The sequence below is a fragment of the Siphateles boraxobius genome, unplaced genomic scaffold (assembly GCF_051911475.1).
Source record: "Siphateles boraxobius isolate OS27281-9 unplaced genomic scaffold, OSU_SipBor_1 13, whole genome shotgun sequence".
NCBI classification, from domain to species: domain Eukaryota; kingdom Metazoa; phylum Chordata; class Actinopteri; order Cypriniformes; family Leuciscidae; genus Siphateles; species Siphateles boraxobius.
Genome location: NW_027508733.1, coordinates 24,958,106 through 24,974,553, shown reverse-complemented (window position 1 = coordinate 24,974,553; position 16,448 = coordinate 24,958,106). Strand labels below are relative to the sequence as shown.

Here is a 16,448-nt window from a genome sequence, read left to right as displayed (position 1 = left end):
CAGCCACCAATTTTTCCCAGTCTGGAATCCGAGGTCGCGGTCCCCTCTGCTCACGCCTTCATCCAGAGGTGTCACCGCACTTGGACTAAAGCCCGTGAGACTTTACTCCAAGTGGGGGCGCGCACCAAGGCTAAGGCCGATTGCCACCGGTCGAAGCCTCCCGTTTACGTCGTCGGTCAAAAAGTGTGGCTTTCTACCAAGAACATTCCTCTCCGCTCCGTATCTAATAAGCTGGATCCTAAATTTATTGGCCCGTTCACTGTCACCAAGATCATTAGTCCGGTGGCAGTCCGCATTAGTTTACCTCCTGCGTACAGGAGAATTCACCCCGTATTTCACGTTTCCAAGATTAAGCCCGTGTTTCATGCTCACATTAATCCGCCTGTCCCGGTTCCTCCCCCGCCACGTCTCGTAGATGGGGAGACCACCTATTCGGTAAATCGGATTCTGGATTCTAGGCGGAGGGGGCGCGGATTCCAGTACTTAGTGGACTGGGAAGGTTACGGTCAGGAGGAGAGAAGTTGGGTACCTGCCAGAGACATTCTGGATCACTCCTTGATCGATGATTACAATCGACAGGTAAGGAGGTCTGAGAACGCCAGGAGGCGTTCTTAGGAGAGGGGTACTGTCACGGTATACTGATCCAATGTTTCCTTCTCGTCTCGTGTTTATGTTGTGGTATGAAAGCACGTGTGTAGTGGGCGTGATTGTGTTGTCATTCCTTGATCCGCTCCACCTGATCATCATCATTCATCACCAGCTGCTGTTAATCTCCTTCACTGCTTAAATACTCACCGTCATCTCATTCCCTTTGTCAGATCGTTGTTTGATGTCCTGGGTGTCGGTGTTGAGTCTTGTTCCTGGTTTTTCCCGTCATCGTGTTTCTGTGGATTGTCGTCTTGGTGTTGGATCGTTTCGTCTCGTCTTGGCACTTCACTGCACAAGGATTCACCGCACTCTGACCATCGAAGTCTCTGCGTTATCTGTCCACACCCGTGTCTATCCTGAGCCTATCTACTGTTCCTTATTAAATTGTCAAATACTGCATTTGCTTCCTGTTCTCCTTTACCGATCATGACACTAGCAACTTGACAATAAAATAAAACTGGGGCTCAGTCCAACCTAGATTCACCAGAGGAGGCTCAAGATGGAGAGCCTACAACTCAGAACTTCTGCCCAAATCTGGCTCAAAGAATGGAGGCCTCAATAAGCTGACTCTCTATCTACGTTCTATACCCAAGGCAGCTCTAAGGAGGCTAATTTTTACAACTCAGAAATGTAAGGGGACGGAGCTCCTGAGGAGCAGAGGCCTAAATGAAGAGAGAAGGCCTAGCAACATTATATCAAAGAGCAGCCGATGAGGTTCCAGTAGAGCCTAACTCAGCTTGTAGCCTGTCAAGCTCCCGTTAAGGAGGAACACAGAGGGCCTAACAACTCGACGCTGCCCAAAGCGGAGCACTTGTTTCTATAAGGCAGTAACCAAGAAGGCTCAAAGGGAGCCTAATGACTTGACAACACTGCTTGCTAATGCAAAAAAAAAAAAAAATTCATAAGAGAAAAAGAAGCCTAACAATGCTCCAGACCTGGGCAATGGCTAAGGGGGCCCGAGAGCCCAAAAACAGCTTCCAGAGGAGGCTCGAAGGAGCCTAACCAACTCGCACCGTATGCAGGTGAAGCTCAAAGAGCTGAGTAAATAACTCTCTATAGCGAGAGGAGGCTTATGGCATTTCCTAAGGTAGTGGCCAAGGAACCTCAAAAGCCTGACAACTCAGCACCAGCAGAGGTGGAGCTCTGCAGACAGGGGCCTCAACATGATGACTCACCAAGCAAGAGGATACCTAACAACATCTTATACAGAACAGCTTCAATGTGGATGCCTCACCCACCGCGAGATAGCTAGCCAGCGTCTCTTCGATCAGGGGCATTGACGCAAACCCATACTCCCGCATTCCCTTCACATCAGCATCATTCGCTTGAGTGTGATGGATGCGGGCTTAATATGGCTTTCCCCAAGATCCCCCCACCTCAGTGTGAAGATCTTGTAGAAAGGGAAGGCTCATATAAGCTGGACGGTTATGTCCCAACAGGAAACGCTCATCAAGGTGGCTACGAGGTAGCTCACACTTCTTGCGTTTCCATGGCAGATCTAATCTCGCCATGGCGCGGGACATAACTTCCAGTAACTCGTCATATGCAGGCTAGGCCGGCTAAAAGCGCTCGGAAGCCTCATCGATCTCATCAGCTCGTCATGGTTTGAAGCCAGGAGCACGCTCGCTCTCGTCAGCCGCAGATGAATGAGAAATATTCATACCCTTCTCGTTTGTTATGGAATTTACAGTTAAAGACCCAAGGTTAAGATATGATTAATTAAGACCAGGAGTTAGATGTGCAGTCAATTGAAGACAAGATTCAGAATTATAATAAATTGAAGACATTTTTTACTGAAGATAGTTTGTAGTTTCATCAAGCAGGAGTCAGCTTCAAGACTCACAAAGAGTTCATGGGCTGCTCCTCTTACAGTTACAAAGATCACAGCAATTATACCCTTCACCAAGGTCTAAGCTACGTTGTTACTTCAGGTTTAAAGATTCGGATTGGCTAAGAAATAGATAAAGATGAACAAAACGCACTCTAGTTATATCTCATATTTATTAATACCATGTCCACACAGACGCGTTTCAGCCTAAGCCATCATCAACACACGCTGATGAAACACGTCTGTGTGGACATGGTATTAATAAATATATGATATATAACTAGAGAGTGCGTTTTTTTCATCTTTATTTGATCATTTTTTTATGACTCGCACCCATAAACGGTTTGGGAGTTGAGCGCGCCTATTCTCAGCACTAAGAAATACAGATAAACATAGTAAATTTCCGAACATATATTGTGTGTGTCATCGGATTTCAGAAAATGCTGACTCGGATGCACACACTGCCTGAACGACTTAGCGCCAGCCTCCAGTGCTAACCATAATCCCCTTGTTTAGACACACGTTCAAACAAACAGGTATCCTGAAGACAAGAAAGAGGATGACGTATCTGACAGGTGCCCTTTTATACTCACGGTTGCACCGGTGATGATGTCATAGGCTGCCAACTGCCAATGTCAAGTTCATTGTCGTTTAAACTAAATGTTCAAATAAAGAATAAAAAAAAATTAAAAATTAAAAACTTCAGTGTCGTTTTTAGTCATGCTGGAGTTTCCCTTTCGAAACGGAGCAGAAAATTTCCAATATGGATATGACATCTTTCTTTATCACCAATTGCAAAAATGATGGACAATGGTTCACATTTCCCGTGATAATAAAATTAAGTAAATATTAAATAAACATGTGAATAAGGTGAAAGTGAAAAGTGAAACAAGTACATTAATGATCAGGTAAATTAATTTTAAAAAAGGCACCACTGTTTACACGCAGGTATACACAAAAGTGGTTGTTTTCTGAGTTTCCCCTGCCTATTTCTGAGTGTTTGGATTAAAAAACTATTTCCACTATTTTCCACTATATTCCACTAACTATTTCTCCATTATCGTGCGCTTCTTTGATATAGCCACCTGTGACAACCAGCGTATGTTTCATTTTCAAGGACTTTGATTGTTGTTTCTTTCAATACTTTACATCTCAAATGTTGACAAGGTCATGTTGGAACCTTCATCTTATGCTTTGCATGTCATGCAAATATATTGGTAAGGTGAGGTAGCAGCTTTCAGCCTATCATAATGCCTTAGATCATCAAAACATTTAGACATTAAAAGGCACTGTATTTAGAACCATCTGAAATATTAGGAGCTATTTTAAGTAACAGTTGGCATCAGAAACACAATGGAAAACACTTTTTGACAGAAGAGAATGATTGAGAGCTGGGTGGTAACATGGTCCTTTTGAGTGGCAAAATGATTCTAGATCTTCGCAAACTCACTGTCACACCTCGACAGCCTCACCAGGTGGTTTTTAAAGGATACAACAGGTCAGGAAAAAGAACAAGAGGAGGAGCAAACCGGATACAGCAACTCTGAGGACACATGTCCAGTATCGCTGTTACTCTCAAGACATGATAAGGTATGTGCGAACACTTTACAGATTTGATGTAGTATTTTGTAATGGCTTTAAGCATCTTAGAGTAAATAGCATCTCAGATTTTTAGAAAGGAGAAAATACTGAATTTGCATCAGGGAAATTTAATATAATTGTATTTTATTGAAAAGTCTTCGAGCATCTAAGCGCAAAAGAGCCAGTGTTTTTGCATTTTATCAACTGTGCAACAATTACTCACTTAAAAAAAATATCTTTACATTTAAAGGGATAGTTCACCTAAAGTAGGATAGATTAACCTAAAAACATTCTGTCCTCACATTCCCATCCTTTGTCTGAACTATTCCTTTAAAGTTTAAATTTGAATTCATGGAGCCCCTAAAGGGACATGGTGATGGAAAAATTATGTAAAAATATATTTCTATGCTTTTGTGTTCGCTCGCAAAACTTTTGCATTCCCCTGAGAAACTTTGCATTCTCTCGCAAAACTTTTGTGTTCCCTTTTAAAACCTTTGTGTTCCTCTGAAAAACTTTACATTTCCTCACAAAACTTTTGTATTCTCCTGAGAAACTTTGCGAAACATTTGCGAGAGAACGCAAAAGCATTGACAAATAATTTTTCATCCAATTTTTTGGGACGAATTGGATGAATTGGAAATTCAGGCTAGAAATAAAACACATTTTTAAACAAAAACTTTATTTATTTTTTCAGCCTCGTTCAGATGTTCTGTAAGAGTTGGCTACTGGTTAGTCTCCTCATCCTACTTAATGTTTTATTGCTGTATTTCACTGCTTCTACCCTCGAAAGAAGAAAAGGGCAGAAGGTGTCGAAAAAAATAGGGTACTACCATGTTGCTTACCCTCAAAACTACAGATTTATCCTTGACCAGCCAGAGAAGTGTGAACAACAAAAGCCCTTTGTGGTGGTTATCGTTCCTGTGGCTCCGGAGAACTTCGAGGCGCGTAATGCCATCAGGATAACGTGGGGCAGCGAGGAGCTCGTCCGGGACAGAGTGGTGCTGGTTCTGTTTCTTCTGGGCTCGCGAAGTGGTAACGAAACACTGCAGGAGCAACTCCAGAATGAGAGCCAGCAGCACCAAGACCTTCTGCAGAGCAACTTCCAGGATTCCTACAGGAATCTGACCATTAAAACCATGGTGATGATGGAATGGCTCAGCAAAAAGTGTCAACAGGCGTCCTACGCTGCGAAAGTGGACGCCGACGTGCTCCTCAACATGAACAACCTAATAAAAATGCTTGTGAGTCTGAAAAAACTACAACATAACTACATTACCGGCCTAGTCTTGTCTGGTAACAGTGTCTTGAGAGATCCATCCAACAAGTTTTATGTTCCTCATCATGTGTATCCTAAATCCAGATATCCTCCATATCCTCTGGGAATGTGTTATATCTTTTCTATGGACTTGCCGGAGAAGATCCTACAAGTTTCGAGGCATATTAAACCTATTTTTATTGAGGACGCATATCTGGGCATGTGCTTGAAGCATTTGAGAATTACTCCTAAGAAACCTCAAAATATCAGGCAGTTTGTGGTCAAACCGCCGCCACAATTCAATCGCTGTTACTATTCTGGACTAATAGCAATACTTACAGACAGTCTGACTCAGCTGATTTCCTATTGGATGGATATCCACTCATCCAGCAAACCTTGCTGAGATGCAACATTTCTGTAGCTAAAAGTTCAGTTTAATTAATTTTACAAAAGTAACCTGTTTGTTTTACCTGATAGCTGTGTCTCTCTCTCTCTCTCTCTCTCTCTCTCTCTCTCTCTCTCTCTCTCTCTCGCTCTCTCTCTCTCTCTCTCTGTGTGTGTGTATTTCTCTCTCTCTCTCTCTCTCTCTCTCTCTGTGTGTGTGTGTATTTCTCTCTCTCTCTCTCTCTCTGTGTATTTCTCTCTCTCTCTCTCTCTCACTGTGTGTGTGTATTTCTCTCTCTCTCTCTCTCTCTCTCTCTCTCTCTCTCTGTGTGTATTTCTCTCTGTCTCTCTCTCTCTCTCTGTGTGTGTGTGTATTTCTCTCTCTCTCTCTCTCTCTCTCTCTCTCTCTCTCTCCCTCTCTCTCTGTCTCTCTCTCGCTCTCTGTGTGTGTGTGTGTGTGTGTGTGTGCTTGTGAGTTTGACACATTTCATCCTAAATGATACACTGGTCCTATAATTTGAAATCTATAACAATGCTGTCAACATTCTGTTTACGAGACTTATGTAAATTTAATTCAGGACATCATTTTTTAAGGCTGAGTGATTACAGTTTTTCTTGAAACCATTACTCACTTTTGAGTCGTTGAGAGTAAACAATGACAACAAGCACAAGTGCATGACATGTGTTTTAGTGAGTGGGAATGTGTTTAGAGTTTTGCAAAAAGAGTGCATGAGATTTGCATACAGTGTTTTAACTACCTGAACTTGTTTTAGGTTTTACAGAAAGAGTAAATTTATTCGACAAATTTGTTTAGGCTAGGTGTTTTCAGAATTTTCATTTTTGGATGAACTATCCCTTAAACCAGTTAAAGCTTAACATGAAATAATCTATAGTCAGGAAAATTGTATAATTTGAAATGGAACAGTTAATAGAAACTTCACACACACACACACACACACACACACACACACACACACACACACACACACACACACACACGCACGCACGCACGCACGCACGCACGCACGCACGCACGCACGCACGCACTCACGCACGCACACACGCACCTTTAATAGATATATATATATAATAAAAAAATACAAAGTGAAAGTAAAAGACAGCAGCCCCGCACAGATGACTGCTGTCACATATAATAAAACAAAGAAAACAAAACACAACATAAGGCCAGGCCTGTTCCTCTCTCCCTCTTCACTGTCGCCACTCCTCCTTTTATGCTTCCACTCCTCCGTGAGAGTTACGAGACTGGTGCGTAGTGTAGCGCAACCGGCCTTGCGTCATTTTCTCACAGCCCTCGGCCTGGTCCTGCTCGCCACAATTATATTTTGGCATAATATTATTTTTTTGGATATATCATATATACACAGTTATTCAAAACCTAAAGCTCTTCTTTCATGAGCTCCTATTTTAAAGTAATTGGCAGAGAGATGTTGAAAAATTCATGGTAAACACGAAAGCAAGATTTTTTTTACTGAAAGCATTTGTGGTTGTGAAAATATTGTGTCACTATAATGTCAACATTACACAGTCCGAAAAACCTATATCTTGACCTTTGAATTATTTATAGGCCTATTTTAAAGCCATGATTGGTTGGAGTTAAGTAAAGCAACGAGTGTTTGCACATGTGAGGAGTTAGTGTGAGGCTCTGATGAATTAGTATGGTTTGTTTTATGAGTCGAAGGCCGATAATTAGTGTTTGGTTTTGCAGATTTGGGGTGTGGTTCTGGTGTTTGAGTGTCAGGTTTCAAAAAATTGTATGACAAGTAAGGATTTTGTGTGTAAGCAGTTGAAAAATTATCATTGCACATATTGTACTCTGTTTTTTTTCCACTGTGCAGGTGTTCATCATGTTATACCAGATATGGGTGTTTTCACACCACATCCTCATCTATCTCAAAGTTGTGGTTTACAGCATTTCTTACACGCACACACATAATAAGGGGAAGGCTCTCAAAAAGACTGAGTAAACCTTCTGTGTTTGCGTCTTTCATGGTCCCTTACACCAGTGTCACTCTCTGTTTTTAATTCGATAAGGAAGATCCATAATTATGATCTTACAGATTGGGGGCTGTGTCCAGAATAGTCCAAGCAGAACCACGACCAATATTGGATCTTCAGGAGGCTGATCTTGTGTAAGTGTGTTTTCTTCTCTAAAGATTGAGATAACATTTGCCCGACGTCAGCCTGTATAAATCTTTGTTCAAGGACTTATGATATCTTAAGGCTGGAATTTGTCCAGGCCACTTTGGTTAAAGTGAACAAGAAGAGGGAATCATAGTCGTGTGACTTTCATATAACAAAAGACTAGAGGGGGACCAAAATATTACCAGATCTGTAATTGTTTTTTATCTGTTGATTGACATTTGATTCGTGTGTCTAAATTAATTGTTGGAATGAGGCAATGGGGTCAGATATTTCGAGATCACTCCCTGGGGAAAGACCAGTGGATTTTATTTATAAATATAGTAAAGGTTTCTGGACAGAACCTTTAGTGTCCAATCTTGCTGGTTGGAAATTTAAAAAAATGAAATCAATGGTGCTTGGTTGGGTTGACCCAAATCGGGACACAAAATGTATTAATGAATCTTACGACATTTCAAAATGTCAAAAAAACATTTCTGTCGAGCCTTCAGCTCTCAGACAGGAAACAATTGCAAAAGCAACTGCAGCAGGAAACAGGCACCACAGAAGCGCTACCACAGAAAGGGCCCTAAGTTGAGCAAGTAAACCCAATTCTATGGTCTAAATTTAAATATGACACAGGTTTTGTGAATATCAAACCATACAGGTCGCGCCAATACACTCACCCTATAACACACCAATTCATTCAGTTGTTAAAGCATATGGCACTAGCTGGCAACCCACACAAGACCTGCGCGCCATTAACCAATTAATCGTCCAACTAACGACAGAATGAATTCCATACCATGTACACTTTGGGTTCAAAGCATCTAAGACTTCAAAGTTTTCTGGGACTCATAAATTACTGGAGGTCATCGATTCCTGACTGTACATTGCACGACAAACAGTTGACAAACAAGGCACCTCCAATGGACAGAATAACATGGACAGAAGAAACCACACAGCATTGTAAGGCTTCAAAGCTAGGCTTCAAAGCTAGGCTTCAGCTATGACGTCAACTCCCACGCTGGGACTTTCTGACAACAAAAAAACTTTCCACTTACATGCTTGGTCGGCTTCAGGGGCGGTTATGGGTTCCTGTTGCAACAGCATGGCACAAGCATAGACTGTAAAAAAGATTTGTAGAAAAGTGAAGCCGCCAAAGTACCAATATGGCACTGACATCTTGCGCTGATTTGGGACCGGAGTCTGCGCATTAGTGAACGAAGAGCCGCAATATCAATGTCCTGCACTCACTCTCGCAGAAACCGATGGTTAGTAGCCTACAGTTTACTGCAGAACTGTCAGTGTGAAATAAACAGTTATGGAAATGTAGAAAATAAAGTTAAAGCTCCGATCTCCTCCCCAAAAAGTCTGTTGGTGCCTCAGTGACTACTTCATTTAGTGAAGTGTCCATCATGACATCGCATTCCCATTTTTATAGCATGAAATAAATAACTAAGACCAAATTTATTTGGAGAAAACAAACACGAAAAGATTTTTTTGAAGTGTAATTTGATTGTTTAGTTTCCCATTAGACTACATGGAGAGGGCGGGGTTAATGACCTATACTGGGACCAATCACCTGGAGGTGATCGAAACGCTTTGGCTTCACTTTTCAGGACTTGTGCGGCACGCTTGGGCACAAGCTATAGGCCGGTGGCCTATACTATGTCTAAAGGATAAGATAACATTGCCCAGGGTATGCCGGCCTGTTTAAAGGAGTAGTTCACTTTAAATTGAAAATTAGCCCATGATTTACTCACCCTCAAGCCATCCTAGGTGTAAATGACTTTCTTCTTTCAGACGAATACAATCGTAGATATATTAATAAACACCCTGACGCTTCCAAGCTTGATAATGGCAGTGGATCACAACCATTGCAACCATCAGATTGAGGCTCAAAAAATTGCATCCATCCATTATAAAAAGATTTCCACACGGCTCCTGGGGGTTAATAAAGGCATTCTGAAACAAAGCGAGGAGTTTCTGTAAGATATTAATATTTAACAATATTTAATTAAAATTCCAGCTTCCGGCAAATTTAAAGGTCACATGACTGGGGATAGTGAAGATTGCTTGGGCATCTTATAGTCATATTCAGTAGGTGTTTAGGTAACCGAAGGTCTAACAAAGTGAGTGATCACTGTCAGGGAAGCAATAGCAGTGTCTGTTCTTCTGGCCTGAAACATCAGATCATGAAGGATAAGCTTGCATTAATAAAGGGGTCTGTCCCCCCAAAAATAGCCTTGTAAACTCTGGTAAATCATAAATGATATAAAGTGGCCATTGTTAAAAGAAAGGAAATGTTTGCACATATTTAACTTTGTTTCGGAACAACATATTGTACCTTTAAGAGTCAGAACAGGAACTTGACTTTGGATTTTCTATCAGCTGCTGCTCTAAAGCCACTAGAAGGCTGCAAAGCTCTGCTAAACAAGCAGGACGCTATAATCTCTTGGTTGTTGATTATGAAAAATAAATATGTAGCCTAGCCTACAGACATAAATTCTGATATAGCCTATATATATATATATATATATATATATATATATATATATATATATATATATATATATGCTATATAGACTATAACAAATAGGTATGTTTGTTCTTATTCTGATATTGTTTGGAATGTTTCAGATTGTGCTGAAACTCTGAGGATGCTGTCAATGTAGAGATTGTGTTAATAATTAACGATTATTATCACAATTTGATGCTGAAGCATAAATATAATAAATCAAATAGCATACTACAGTTTTTAACTTTTTTTTTTTTGATATACCAGCTGTCAAGAAAAAAGTAGTTAAATTAAATGTAGGCTAAAAATTTAATTAGGCCTATTAATTTTTCTAAAGGCATCGAAGTGATCGAAGGATATCACATATTAACATAAACAGATTCGCTTCTAAAATTAAATTATGTATTTAAAAGACAATAAATTAAGGAGCAAATAGCCTGAAGTAGGCGGGTGTGGCTAGGGGTGAGGAGGACATACTTGTTTGTTTTGTTTTAAACAGAGCATCTTGTCTGCTGCCATAATAATCGACTTGGATACTTTACTGAATGTTTGAGTTATTGTGGCGTGGGCTTCAAAACGGCCGGCGTGAAATAATGCAGCCATCAGGTATTAACGCGTTTCAGAGCGGTTCGCCAGGTGTTGCTGCCGTAAACCGCGGACTGATGTAAGCAGATACCTTTATTTTCCTAATTTCGAGAGTTTAATTTACATTACAGTTGTTGTTTTTTGTTTTGTTTTTTGCCGTACTTTACAGTGCGCATTAGTAAGGATGAAACATGTGGTCTGGTTTAAGTCTACATGGTTAAGCTCATATGTAATGTGCTCTTAAAATTAGCTTATTGTAGCTACTTGCCTACTGATACAATAATGAACCATTTCAGAATCCAGGTAATTAAGACAAAAGATCAGGGCCAGCAATTATCGAATATGTGAAATCAGACTAAAAAGAGAAATGAAGATATTTGATAAAAGTATCTACTTTTTGTGTGCTGTAATTGTTCTTCAAAACATTTCTGACGTCAAGCCGACTTCGTTCATTTCCAACCAAAATCATCACCCGACTGACGTTACTACTTTCTACTCAAAGACCTTGACAGAATTAAAAAGTAGCCTACGATATTTGTCTTTTAAATGTAGTGAAGTTAAAGAAAAACGTTTCCAGAAAAAATAAAGTACATATTCAATTAAAGTACAGATACTCAAAAAGTGTACTTAAGTAGGCTACCGCAAATGTACTTTTGTTACTGTCTTTGTTACTTACTTTACTGCAAGGGTCCCTGCAGACCCTCCTGACTGTGTGAAAATAATAATCAGATAATACTCAAAAAACATCATGTGGTACTTCCCCAAAAGGTATTGGCATTCAAGAATATATATATATACTTTTTAGTTTTAAAAGGTGTACATTTGCATGTATTCAAGGTGCAACATGCAAATAATCTATTTCTTTTTACTTGATGGTTACACCATTTCCGATTCATTAGATGTAACTTTCTTTCATTAAATGTAAAAGTTGTCATTGACCTAGTCTCTTTTTGTGCTCTTTCAGTTGTGCCTTGTTCACAAAGATGTCCTTGAAGAAGGGGTTACTGCTATGTCTCCTGGTTTCAGGAACATCTTTACTGATCTATCTAACTTTTATCCCAAAAAAGATGTTGCAAAGGACAGAAGAACCAACCAAGGAACATTTTCAGGAAGGATCAGGGATATACCATGTTGCTTACCCTGGAAAATACAAATTCATCATTGACCAGCCAGATGTATGTGAACAACAAAAGCCCTACTTGGTGGCAATTGTCCCTGTGCCCCCTGGGGATGTTGATGCACGCAATGGCATCAGGAAGACGTGGGGTGAACAAAAGGTTTTTGGGGACAAAGTGGTGCTGGTTCTGTTTCTTATAGGCTTACACAGTGGAAACGATGAAGAGATGTTGCAGGAGAAACTCCGGAATGAGTCCCAACAATACAAAGACCTTCTGCAGAGCAACTTCCAGGATTCCTACAGGAATCTGACCATTAAAACCATGATGATGATGGAATGGCTCAGCAAAAAGTGTCAACAGGCGTCCTACGCGGCGAAAGTGGACGCCGATGTGCTCCTCAACATGAACAACCTAATAAATATGCTTGTGAGTCTGAACGCAGTACAACGCGACTATATGACTGGGTTAGTGTGGTATGACAGCCCTGTAATACGAGATCCGTCCAACAGGTTTTTTCTCCCCTACGACGTGTACCCTAGGGACACATATCCTCCATATCCTCTGGGCATGTGTTACATAATTTCTATGGACCTCCCACAAAAGTTTCTACTGGAAACAAATGAAATTAAGCCCATTTATATTGAGGATGCATATCTTGGAATGTGTTTGGAGCGTTTAGGTATCGTCCCCACCAAACCACCAAACATCGAACTGTTTGTGGTGAGACTACTGCGGTACAATCGCTGTTACTATTCTGGACTAATAGCAATACTTACAGAAAACACAAAACAGATGACTTCTTATTGGACAGATATTTATTCCTCCACCCAACCATGCTGAGGTGGAAACATCCCAACTAATAGAATATACCTCATATTATGTTTCTGAGAGTAAGAAAAAAACATGTTACTTTGGTGTACTGGTTCACTTTACACTTTAATTTTGTAAACTGGTGTGTGTGACCATTTTATTTGTTTCTTTGAAACCATTTGCATCATGAACATAACCTCAGGACAAATTAAACAAGTGTTACATGTAAAAACATTTATTTTTATTTTTTATTACCATAAAAAAAGATGGATGACACCCTTTGCCCTCTTCCATTGGTGAGAAGTGAAGCCGCTGTGGTGAAGTGTAGGGTCCCACTGAAGTGATGGGTCCCAGCTTAGGACCCCATTAGTATGCCAGTAGTATGCCTGATCTAAATCTGCTCTCGCGATAACTTGTAGCTAATGTGAGCTGTTTTAGCTTTATGTAGAATGCTAAATCACACTGCTATGTGCAGGATAAGATAAAAATAAAAGATAAAAGCAGTTTGTTGCCATCAAGTAATACATTTATTTGTATAGCGCTTTTCATAGGTACACACAGCTTTACAGAAGACAGACCGCTATTGTAGAGTAATTAAATTGTATATATTCTATACAAATCTCAAGTTCTGTCAATAGCAGAGGAGAAAGCCTGTGAAATTTAAAAAATACTACTTTTATTGTGTCACGAAATGTAGTTTCAAGAGTTTTTCAGTCGAGAATGTAGTTGTTTAAAACTCAAATATGTGGTCTATTTATAAAGATAGTGCCCATTTACGGTCTGACGTTTTCGGAGTTGTGAGATCCAATCACCGGGCGCTCAGCGCTCAAGTCAAGTCACCTTCATTTATGAAGCGCTTTTAACAGTATGGATTGTTTCAAAGCAGCTTTACAGTGATAATAGAAATTACCGTAACAGATTGTTTAGGCTTTACCACAGCTCTAAAGTTAAAGTCCAGATAAAGTTAGTTTAGATTGATTCACTTCCATTGCGAAGATCTTTAGTTATTAACTTTGGGGCCGCTAACATGTGTGATGGATTTTTAATAGATAAGATAGTAAACTGTCTTTTAAAACTAATCGTGTTTCTGACTCTGAAGATCTGGGTCCGTATTCATAAAGATTCTAAGAATCCTCTCAGAAAACTCTTAATTTAGCTTAAAATCTTTTACGTAGGAGTCTTAGCTTAAGAGCGATTGTCCAAGAAGGAAAAAAATAGTGATTTTAAGTATAGGGCCTATTCTAAGCCTTCACATTGACGTTACACACACACACACACACACACACACACACACACACACACACACACACACACACACACACACACACACACACACACACACACACACACACTATATATAAATCCTTTTTTTCATACTGTTAATTTCCTATAAGGTATTTGATTGGATTAGAATGATAAAAATTGTTCCAGTCTATTTAAGTGGTGGTTTGAATGTTGGTTTTAATGTAGAAACATGGAATAAAAAAACAAGAAGGACAAGAAAGCTCAACTGGACAGAGGAACAGTGTTTACTGTGAACCCAGTTTGTGGATGAACACAAGGCCATCCTTAAAGTAAAATTCAGGCCGGGTGTCACAGCACAGAAGCAGACGTGGGAGCTTATAGCGGTTAATAATAAATTATTTACGGTTCATTCCCCCTGCTTGTGCGGAAGCCTGCTATATTCATAAATGCAGTTTTTTGAGCCTGCAATGTGGGAATGTCCAGTGTAAATAAAATGAACTGCGACACAATAAGAGGTTCTGGAAAGCTGTAATTGTTTGTGATCACTCTGCTTACAGAAGGTTGTGACAGACCCAAATCATCACTGCTGCATTGATGCATTTTCCCAGCTGCCAAATATCTTAATGTACAGTAGTGATTTAATTTGTGGCACTACGCCATTCCTGCGCTGTGTCGGAGATGTTATTGTGTCTCTAATAAAATCGGTCACAAACATGATCCCTGCACGATCTAATCTATAGTGTCTTATTAACTCACTGTCATCTATTGTCTGCAACACATTTCTTCTCCCTCTTCGTCTTTCTGCCATTTTCTCCTCTGCTAAAGAAACGCTTAAGCCTCTTAAAAGTCCTCGTCAGTGCTCCTAACAATTTTGACCTTAAGACCTCTTTTAAGAGTTATGCTTTCTGAATTACTTTTTTCTTTACTAGGATTTTGTCTTTAATTTTAAGAGTAAACGCCCACATTTCTAAGAATTTTCTTAGAATTTTGTCACTAGGAGCTACTCTTTGCATTAAGATTCTTTAAGATTTAAGAAATTAAATTAAGATTTAAGAATCCTCTCAGAAAACTCTTAATTTAACTTAAAATCTTTTACGTAGGAGTCTTAGCTTAAGAGCGATTCGGGACCAATCTGAGAGCAACTGAGTAAGGAAAAGACAAAAACTTTTATCTTAGTGAGGAGGCGGGGTTGACCCCGTTGCTATGTATGACACAATCTTTTGAAGACTGTGATTGGTTGGTTGTCCAAGAAGGGAAAAAATAGTGATTTTAAGTATAGGGTCTGTTCTAAGCCTTCACTTTGAAATAACATGCGTAATTTTTCCTATTTGACACACACACACACACACACACACACACACACACACACACACACACACACACACACACACACACACACACACACACACACACACACATATGTGTATATGAATCCTTTTTTTTATTTACCATGCTGTTAATTTCCTATAAGGTATTTGATTGGCTTAGAATGATAAAAATTGTTCCACTCTTTCCAATTACACTGATTGCTGGCATGTATATTTAAGTGGTGGTTTTAATGTTGGTTTTAATGTAACAAACATGGAATCAAAACCAAGAAGGATGAGAAAGCTCAACTGGACAGAGGAACAGTGTTTACTGTTAGCCCATTTAGTGGATGAACATAAGGCCATCCTTAAAGGAAAATTCGCGCCGGGTGTCAATCTATAGTGTCTTATTAACTCACTGTCATCCATTGTCTGCAACTAATTTCTTCTCCCTCTTCGTCTTTCTGCCATTTTCTCCTCTGCTAAAGAAACTCTTAAGCCTCTTAAAAGTCCTCGTCCGTACTCCTAACAATTTTGACATTAAGACCTCTTTTAAGGGTTAAGATGCTTTCTGAATTACTTTTTTCTTTAGTAGGATTTTTTCTTTAATTTTAAACGCCCACATTTCTAAGAACTTTCTCACTAGGAGCTACTCTTTGCATTAAGATTCTTTATGAATTCGGGCCCTGACCTTTAGATTATATATCCTTATGATACACTTTTACCTGACTTCCCCTTTGGGTCTAATATTATGACTAACTCTTACCTGACTTCCCCTTTTAGGCATCCTAACCCTGAGTGTAAAAAATAACAAATATGGGAAATGAAACTAGACAGGGGTCTAAACTTGAAACCTTTTGGTTACCTAGTAACAAGAGGGCTTGTCTATAAAGAACCAATCAAATTGTGGGGAAATTATGTAACGTATCATGTAATTTTGCCATACCCCTGTTCTATAAAAACTGTTGTATTCGTTGAAGTATGGTTCAATATGTAGGGAAGGAAGAGGACAGTGTTGGCTTGGGAG

At 39.7% G+C, this 16,448-nt stretch overlaps 2 protein-coding genes across 3 annotated transcripts; both read left to right on the top strand.

Annotated features, from left to right (window-relative positions):
• The first annotated feature begins 4,761 nt into the window (after positions 1-4,761).
• LOC143735614 (beta-1,3-galactosyltransferase 2) lies at positions 4,762-5,715 on the top strand. The gene has a single exon (XM_077225774.1). It carries the CDS (start codon positions 4,762-4,764, stop codon positions 5,713-5,715), a length of 954 nt encoding a protein of 317 aa, XP_077081889.1.
• A 2,000-nt stretch (positions 5,716-7,715) lies between these two features.
• On the top strand, positions 7,716-14,831 carry LOC143736162 (beta-1,3-galactosyltransferase 2-like). Of its 2 annotated transcripts, none has more exons than XM_077226788.1 (2): positions 7,716-7,846; positions 11,906-14,831. In XM_077226788.1, the coding sequence occupies exon 2, from the start codon at positions 11,925-11,927 to the stop codon at positions 12,897-12,899; it is 975 nt and encodes a 324-aa protein (XP_077082903.1). In that variant the 5' UTR covers positions 7,716-7,846; positions 11,906-11,924; the 3' UTR covers positions 12,900-14,831. The 2 variants fall into 2 exon arrangements, with proteins under 2 accessions (XP_077082903.1, XP_077082902.1); XM_077226787.1 differs by lacking the exon at positions 7,716-7,846 and adding an exon at positions 10,829-11,020.
• The last annotated feature ends 1,617 nt before the right edge of the window (positions 14,832-16,448 follow it).